The sequence below is a fragment of the Hylaeus volcanicus genome, chromosome 5, assembly GCF_026283585.1.
Source record: "Hylaeus volcanicus isolate JK05 chromosome 5, UHH_iyHylVolc1.0_haploid, whole genome shotgun sequence".
In the NCBI taxonomy this organism is placed as follows: Eukaryota; Metazoa; Arthropoda; class Insecta; order Hymenoptera; family Colletidae; genus Hylaeus; species Hylaeus volcanicus.
In genome coordinates, this window is record NC_071980.1 from 15,383,796 (window position 1) to 15,393,236 (window position 9,441).

The window sequence follows — 9,441 nt, forward strand, 5'->3', positions numbered from 1 at the left end:
CTTCCCACTGCACGTAATCAGCTGCGTTGTCGGTGACCGTCATATCATCAGGCAACAACCCCAAGCACCCTCCTTCGAACTGTTGTCGCACGTTCTCTGAAGGTGTACGCTTCAATTGTTTGAAACCGCTTCCTTCACGCTTGTTAAATAGTGGTGCAATAATTTTTGTATACTTTTATCCCCGGTTACCCATTACAGGATTACTCGCCAAGTGACCACACTTGTACGCGTTCGTAACGAGTAATATGTTCTTGTACGTCTGTAGATCGGCGCTTGAGTACAACGCATCGTCCGGTATTCGTTTAAATATTAATTCGTACAGACCACGAGTACCTCTGTACCTCGTACCGTTTATGATGATGTTTTCGTTGTTGTCCACATCAAAGTTGGAGTTACCAAGCATTAACACATTATTTTTAAAGTATACACCGTAAACGTTGTCTGTTTGTTTTCTACTGTCAACGAAGAAACAGTTCAAGTATTCTCGTGACAGTGGTCCGAGATTTTCCGTTAAGGACTCATTCACATCCTTATGACTTTCAGGATTCTCAACGATTTCACGCATCGATGTTTCGACAATGTTCTCTTGTGAAATTTCTTGCATTAAAATTCCCGCCCTCTCTTCTTCTTCTTCCCGTGCTACTTCGAGACATACTTCGGAATGTGTGCGAACTCTTTTAAGTAATGCGATACGGCGATAAGGTGTAGATTGTGTAGGTGTTGATGTTTCCATATCCAATCTCTTCTTCCCACGATGTTTAGGTGTTACGATCGGCACAGGTACTAGTAACGATAAATTCGGTTCAGGTGACAACGGTGGTGATGGTGTCGGTGAGGATGACGTCATTTGAAGAATCGAGTTGGAGGATGACTTCGTATTTTCAACCAATTGCTGTAAGGGATCAACGACGGATCGAAACCTGGTTTCCAACGATGCATCGGTATCCACCCTTCCAATCTTTAAAGCTAAATACTTTTTTCGTATAACTTCTCTCGTTTTAGCAATCTCCTTCGTTAAAACCTCTGTCTTCGTCCTTTCCTTCCTTTGAACGTGTTTTTGATCATCCTGCATGTTTCGTAGTGGTTCGATAGGTGTTTCGTAGTGGTTTAAAATGGTTCGATAGGGATTCAAAGCGGTTCGATAGTGGTTTAAAGTGGTATCGGAAACGTTTTTCAAACCACTGATTCATCTACTGTACGACAAACTCGTTAAATCCTCGTCGATAACGACCTTGATGCGTAGGACTATCCTTGTCTATAACCAAAAACCCATAGTTCCGTTGCCACCATTTCCCGCAAAGTTCGTTAAATTTTTGAAACGTTAAATCGGTGTTTACATGATCATCATAAACGTGGCGTAAATTCACACTATCCTGTTTGAACAAGATCAGCAAATTGGTATTGTCGCGAATCAGGTGTTTCGGTATTCTCGCGTACGGTTGACAAAGATACAGACAATCTACATTCGAATGTCTACCCATGGAAAAATACTCTCTTATTACGTCCTGCTTGTCACATGCCACGTCATCAAATATAAATATAGAATTCGGTAAAACTTCGTTGGGTGGAACGACATCACTATTATTTGAGAAAGGCAAATATCTAATGTTCTCCACGGATGAGAGCAGTATTTCCAAATATTGATACTTTGGCTGTTGCAACGACTTTGAGTACATGTATACATTTTCGAATCGCACACCGTTCGGACTCTCCAGCAAGCTAATGACAACGTTGGTTTATCCACAATTCGAGGGACCGCAGACTATACCACGTATAGTGTCGGGTAACAGCGGTCCGTGTCTCTGGAAGCGTTGAACGGTGTCGTCGAACCTTCTGTCCAAAATTACTCGAATATCGACGGGCTGTCTTACGAAACGCATATTGGTACCGCTGTTGACGTTGTTGCGACAATAAAAAGGGGCTAAAATGATGTCGCGGGTATTTATACAAGCGCCGTACAAACGTATCGCTTAGTGTGACAGTGACTTTTGTACTGATCGATGGTGATACACTGTTTGATTTGACTACGGAGCAGCTGGAAAACATACCAAAAATTGTACTCTTGAATCGTTTTGCTTGCGACATACATTACGTGTGGGACAAGTTACCGAAACATATCGGAGCCGATCCTGAGGTTCACTCTTATCGCAGGTGCTTCTTACATTACAATTGACGGACCACCGCCCATGATCAGAGACTGTTTTCTATGAATAAAAGGAGGGGAGCAGGACTATTCAACAAGCTGATAGACAAATTACCGTTAGTAGGAAAGATAGGCGGGTTCTAACTCAGGAACTCCGAGGGGGGAGCGGAGGAGGGGGGAACCGAGGGCCAGGGGGCGGGGAGGGGGCACGAGTGGTGGGAGGTCGGTAATTATTACCTACGGTCGGTAAGGTAGGATATAATTATTACCTATGGCCGTTAATTAGAACCGATGATAGAGGGGAACACCACCAGTCGGAAATGATCAGTAATCGGTAATTATCAGTGATCGGTAAAAAAGAAGAAGAAGAAGAACATTAAGTATTCGACGTTTGGTAAGTATTATTACCGTTATCAGAGATCGGTAAGAAAGAAAAACGCAAATGGTACATGTAACGAAATAAGCGCGCACGCTGTGAGGGTGGGGGAAACCATGCTCGTCGTCTTCGCGAGAGGTAAGCGCGCACTCCCGTAAGGGAGGGAAACCGTCCCCTTCGCGCGAAGGAGTGGGGGCGTCGTTGCGGGCCTGGCGGGTTCCCTCTCTCTCGCGCCCGAGTATTTTCTTCCTCGCACTCATGCCCCGTGCAACATGTAATAATATTACATTACAATCTTTGACGCAGCCATCGGTAGGAACGTCTCGCGACGATGGTCTCGAGCAGAAGATCCAAAAACGCAAAGTATGCAAATTACAATCCGGCAGCAAATCTTTATTTGCGCGATACAATTTCTCAAGGACTAGATATTAAAGAAACGGTAGAGGTGACATCATTCTTTTGATGATGAGAATACTGGAGAACGTGCGAAGGAAACATTACACCGGATGAGAATATGATATGGGAGGAAATGCGCTAGAAAGACAGACACATATATTCAAGCTATTTCTCTTTTATTGATAACTGTATTCCAACATTACATCTAAACTTAATGCTAACAATTCAGAGTCAATCAATGAATGACGCTCAAAATTTTCATGTTCAACAATCGCCTTCGCATAATCCTTAATTTCAGCATTTTGTATTATTTCTATAAACATGTACTTAGATTCTACCAGGTACAAGTTTTCAGACAGCCAACTGTACATGTGATCGATACAATATTCGAAAGCGAACAACATTTGTACGGTTTTTTCACTCATGAACATAGAGACGGTAAAATTTGAGAGTTTTTCGAGTTTTACGTCGTTTAGTTGTCGGAGTTTAACTGTTACATCATTAATGCTTATCAGCTCGCTCGAGGTTATCGATGTACCAACAAAAATCTGCAGAATGTTATGCCTCTTTCGTAGGAGATCTTTCCACATATCCATAGAAAATTTAATTTCTTTTCCACGAGAGTCTCGTATAGCCAACTCTACGTCGCAGGAACCACGGATTCGAACTCCGATGTCGAGATACTTGTAGAATGTATCCGTCAGGGGATATCTCCTCCCCAGTATACGCACCACGCGTGTTACTCTATGTTCCGAATGAACATTATCGCTATCACTGACAAGAGAAACAAAAAATTATAAAGCATATTGAATTTTGACTGCATATTTTGCAATATGTTGTCAAAGAACTTACTTTGTGCGCGATTTCTTTGTTAATGGTTGGTTGAACTCCTTGTTCGGAAGACTCTCTCACGTTGCTCGAGCGATTTCAGCATTGGACCACATCGCTGATGTTTCAATACGAGGCGATAGAACGATGTTGCGAACAATGATTGAAAAAATTCGTTTGACATTTTTATATAACACCCCCCACTCTTTGTTAGATGGACAAAAAAATGCTGAGACAGCAAATCTCCCCTCCCACACACATTTCACTTTCTTATCACATTTATTTTTAGCATACACATGTTTGTGTAGCGCGTGATCTAATTTTGTTATACGTAATAAGACCCTCATCATCGCGGAGTCGTTCTAATGAATTGATACATCAGTGGTGTAATTCCCTAAAAATATATATACGTTCTCAGGAAAACATACGAAAACAGCGATACGGAATATGAGCGGATTACGAAAATCTGCAGGCAGTGACATCGTAGTAGGGGCATATCATGTGACAAAATCACGTGACCTAGAGTATAAAAATTGTGCTGCAGATTGAACTGCATTCAAACCGTTCTGTAGTGACCCCCAGCGAAGAAGTGAGTGCAACCATGGAAGAACTCTTGGAAATGGAAAGTCGATTGTGGGACCAGGTCGATCGATTGACTTCGCAAGAAGCATACCTCGCATGGGAAGAACGATGCAACGAGTGCCTCGAATCGCTGGAAGAACATAGTCGAACAAAACGCCGTCGATTATCGATCGGCGTTCGATAACGTGCCGGCCATTCAAGCACAGGACTCTTGTGGCGTGAAATAGACACTGCGTTCGAGAGCCGCGTATTAACCGGCGCTGTTTTAAATTCGCACTACATCGATCCGCGCAACTTTCTTCAGGATGCGAGAGACGTTGTGCTCGAGCATATACGGGGTGCATTGGTGAAACATAAGACACTAAAAGTGAATACCGCGTTTAATGGAGAGTTGTAGCGGGTGATAAACGCTCGAACAAGACTACCAGCACAAAGAACTGTGAAATCTTTGGCGAGATCAATCTCGCAGAGTGGTACGAGCAACGCGTCGTAGAACCCACCCTAGCATCGCTGGAAGAATTTCAAGAACAGGATAGTAGATAGGCGCTGTCGCGTATACTCAATTTAATTGTTAACGTGAATAAATATATGCCGCTGCATGCTGGGTGTACCATACAATTACCACGAGAAATACAACTAAAGAGAGCTGTAATCAACGTATTTTCGAACGACAATGCATGTTTCGCGTGGTCGAATGGAGAATGTACGTAATCACGTCGATGTAAAATTAGTAACAAAATGGAAAGGGAGATATGGTGCGGAGGCAATGATCGCAAAACCAAATTTCCACAGCCGTAGCGTGTTTTCGGAAAACTTAGTTGCCATCGAACTGCGAAAGCTTGCGGTGAAGTTCAACAAACCAATCTATGTGGGTATGTGTATACTAGATATATCTAAGGCTTGTTTGTATGAATTCCATCACGATTACATGTTACCCACATATGGCGATAAATATAAAGTTATGTACACCGATACGGATAGTTTAATTTACCACATCGAGTGCGAGAATATTTATGATACTCTAAAACGCGATATTAATCGATTTGATACCAGCGATTATCCGGTAGGGAACGTTTACGATATACCGCTTGTAAACAAAAAAGTCCCCGGTTTGATGAAAGACGAAAACAATGGGGCCATAATAACAGAATTTGTTGGACTCAGAGCGAAAATGTATGCACTACGAGTAGATGGAAAAAAGATACGAAAAAGGCGAAAGGTGTAAAAAGTAACGTTGCTTCCAGGATGATAACTTTCGACGACTAGACGCAGTGCCTACGAAACGAAATTGAGATGATTCGTAATCAGACATGTATAAGATCAAAACGTACACAAAGTATACACAATGGCGGAATCAAAAATCGCTCTGAGTCCGTATGACGATAAGCGGTGTATCGTACCCGACTCAACGGATACATTGCCGTGGGGTCCTCATAAAATACCGCTTTAGATATATCAGTACATGTATTTTGTAAATGATTTTCACCTCGATTTTAATAGATGTATATATTTAGTTGTAAATAAAAAAAAACACTGTAATGTAAGTAATAATGTTAGTATATGTATAAAACTGAATATTTAATTTACAAAAATGTTAATTTTTTTACAATACATTATCTTTATTTATCCATGAATTGTGTGCACTATTCAATCCTAACCATTTCACGTACACCTTATTTCCTTTCCGACGTAACACTTTTTCCACAATGTACATATCAGCGTCGGCAACGCGTTGCAACTCGTGTTCGTAGAATCCTCCAGCAATTGGTTGTCCATAAACATCTTTCAGCAGATACGTTGCGGGATTAGTTTTCTGAACCTCGGCGATCGTAAATATTTCAGTACCCCAATTAGGTGTGTAACCTTTTTCAAAAATTGTTTTGAATTTGCTCACACGTACCGCATCTCCCACTCTGAATCGTGCGGGAATGGCAATCTTTACATGATTATATACCGTTGTTAAGAGCTTCGAGGCGTTTGTTGGTGCAACGTCAATTGGTCGCATGCCGATACTTCGATGCTTACGCGCGTTGTAATTTGATATGAGTTGCTGCAGCGAGTCGATCCATTTATAACTTCCATTAGGCGTAAACAGTTTCCACATGTCGTTTTTGAGTGAACAATTGAACCGCTCGACGACTGACGCTTTCATCACTGAATACGTTGAATAATTTTTTATGTTGTATTTTGACAAAAGTTTTTGCACATTTGCGTTGTAAAATTCCTTTCCTTTGTCGATTTGCAAATTTTTCAGATACCTTCCACTGATTCGGATTATCTTTCCGATCTCTGTAGAAACTTTATTTCCACTCTTGGTTTTGAGGGGTATGGCCCACGCATGCTTACTCAGCACATCGATAACAGTGAGTATGTAATGGAAGCCTCTGTTATACCACGCGTATGGTCGCATCTCGACCACGTCCGCTTGCCATAATTCGTCGTACCCATGTACTATGACGCGTCTTCGGGGAAAATTTCTTCTCGCCAAGGCATGCAATTCTTCCACGAGACGCCGTTTCTCGGTACTGGGTGTTTTCTTTGCAGCCATGTATGACTCGACACTGACGCAAAGACATGACGTACACGTCTTATCAAACATCAAATCGGTGCTCAACGCAACGGTTAGGCGGTCGATCGGTCGGTCGGTTGACCGGTCTGTTAGTCCGTATGTCGGTCGGTAAATAGTCTCAGTGTCCAGCTATTGATGTGTTTGCATTAGATTTCGGAATTCGGTAATATCCCTCTTTAATTTATTCAGCTCATCTTTCAAGCTCTGAACGAAATTATGAAACAATTATTTTTTTGTCGCATACGTATTGTCGACTTTTTATAACCGCCAAGTTTTCGTGCAAGTACAGCTTGTTGATAGCATCACCATTCTCTACAGGCGGTGCTACCCGTCGTATCTTACGCGACTTTGCGTCATAATTGGGGCCAAGAACACAAAGAGCGTTGTCGCGTACATAATTTCTGACTACTCTATTCCAGTGATAGTATGATTCCATTCTTCCAATCGATGACCAAACTTCTTGATTGACATTTTAATGACGATTGACTGTATCGCCAAAGCGTAGCTTAATTTATAATGAATTCTGCCTCGCGAAGTTCCTCGATAATCGATAGCATCTCATTGTCGTGAGCATTGTGACCGGCTTGACGCGAAGCCTCGAGCAATCGAAGCCGATCTACGAGTTCGTTGGGATCGTTCCAGTGAACGTAATCAATGTTGTTTTTGGTTAATCTCATGGAACACGATATGCCTTTTCTAACTTTTTTATCTTGCAATAAAGGTTTGATTACATGGTTATACTTATATCCTCTGTTGCCTAATGTTTGACCATACGAATTGTGCTTGTGCTTATGCGCACTCGTTGTCAGCAATATGTCCCTGTATTTGCGCTCATCAGCCTCAGTGTAAATGTCGTTATCCGGAGTTTTCTCGAATATCAGTTCATAAAGGCCGGGTGTCCCCGAATATCGTATGCCATCGATAATTATGTTATCCGCATTGTCCACGTCAACATGTTTGTTACCGAGCATCAGTCCATCATTGGTGAGATAAACATCGTACACGTAATCCATACCAACGTCTACGTCGCCGCGTAATACAGGTGCGATGTATTTTTGACTCAGTGGACCTAGATGATTACGTACCGTTTCTTCACCTTCCGGCGTTTGCAATTGGCTTCGAACAGATGTCGAGAAATAGCTGTTTGGACTTTCAAAAACATCTTCGTTTGCTAAGCGTTTGTTGTTGTTGGTACTGTCTTAATCGGTGTAGAGGTCGGTGTAGAGGCTATCAGGTTCACATCGGGTAAACTGCTTAATCTTGATTTTTTTATATTTGGCAGTTTCGAGAAATTTAACCACAAATTTGATTGTATTTTATCCGATTCCTTGATATTCGGAGTGGATAATAGTTCGCTTTCGATATCTGTGTTATTGTGTAGATCATAATTTCTTAACGTGTTGCTGACAATTGTCTTCAGTGGTTCAGTAACAGGTTTAAAGTGTTTTTCCAACGCAATCTCTTCGTCAATTTTACCAGTTTTCAATTCCCGATACTTTCTGCGAATTAAATCGCTCGTTGTTGCAATCTGTTTCGCTATTCTCTCACGATTTTCAACGCTGTTACTGCTCATGTTGGAACACTGCTTTCTCAACGTATCGGAGATAACTGGACGTGTTACGATATTGCAAAGTCATTAAATCCTTTTCCATAGCGACCATTCCATAAAGCACTGTCTTTGTCAATCACTACAAATCCATATTTTTCTTGCCAGCAAGCGGTACACAATTTGCAGAAATTCTCAAAAGACATGTCTGTGTTTACATGATCGTTGTATACATGCTTCAGATTTGTACCATCTTGTTCGAACATGATCAGCAGGTTCGCGTTGTCGCGTATCAGATGTTTCGGTATCTTCTCATATGTCTCACAAAGATAGAAACAGTCAACGTCCAAGTGCCTACCAATTGCAAAGTATCCTCTTACCGCGTTTTGCTTATCGCATGCCACGTCGTCAAAGATAAAAATCGAATTCGTAAGTGCCTCGCTCGGTGGAACGACGTCGCTGTTATTCGAAAATGTAAAATAACCTATTTCGTCTATCCACGAGAATATATTTTCTAGACATCGATATTTCGGTTGTTGCAATGATTTCGAGTACACGTATACGTTTTCGAAGCGAACACCGTGCAGACTTTCTAACAAACTAATCAGCACGTTCGTTTTGCCGCAATTCGATGGGCCGCAGATGATACCACGTATAGAGTTCTGTAGCATATTTCCATGTTTGCGTAACTCTTTCTCAGACTGTGCCTCTTTGTCTACATTAGTCACTCTAATCGCAGATGATTGGCACACGAACCGCATCGTAGCTGTGGTAAAAAATGAAAGAAAAGGTATGTGTTGATGTTGGGGGTATTTATACTAGCGTGACCCAGACGTATCAGTCAGTGTAGAAATGGCTTTCATACTGATCGATGGTGATACACTATTCGACTTGACTGTGGAGCAATTGGAATACGTGCCAAAGATAGTACTCTTCAATCGGTTCGGTAGCGACATTCATTACGCGTGGGATAAACTGCTGAAACATATAAGAACTGATCC

The 9,441-nt window shown here is 41.7% G+C and overlaps 1 protein-coding gene across 1 annotated transcript; it reads right to left on the minus strand.

Annotated features, from left to right (window-relative positions):
• Positions 1–5,928: 5,928 nt before the first annotated feature.
• Positions 5,929–6,873, minus strand: LOC128877467 (uncharacterized). The gene is made up of 2 exons (XM_054124795.1): positions 6,672–6,873; positions 5,929–6,479 (listed from the first exon to the last, which is right to left on the minus strand). Exons 1-2 carry the CDS (start codon positions 6,871–6,873, stop codon positions 5,929–5,931), a joined length of 753 nt encoding a protein of 250 aa, XP_053980770.1.
• Between the last annotated feature and the right edge of the window lie 2,568 nt (positions 6,874–9,441).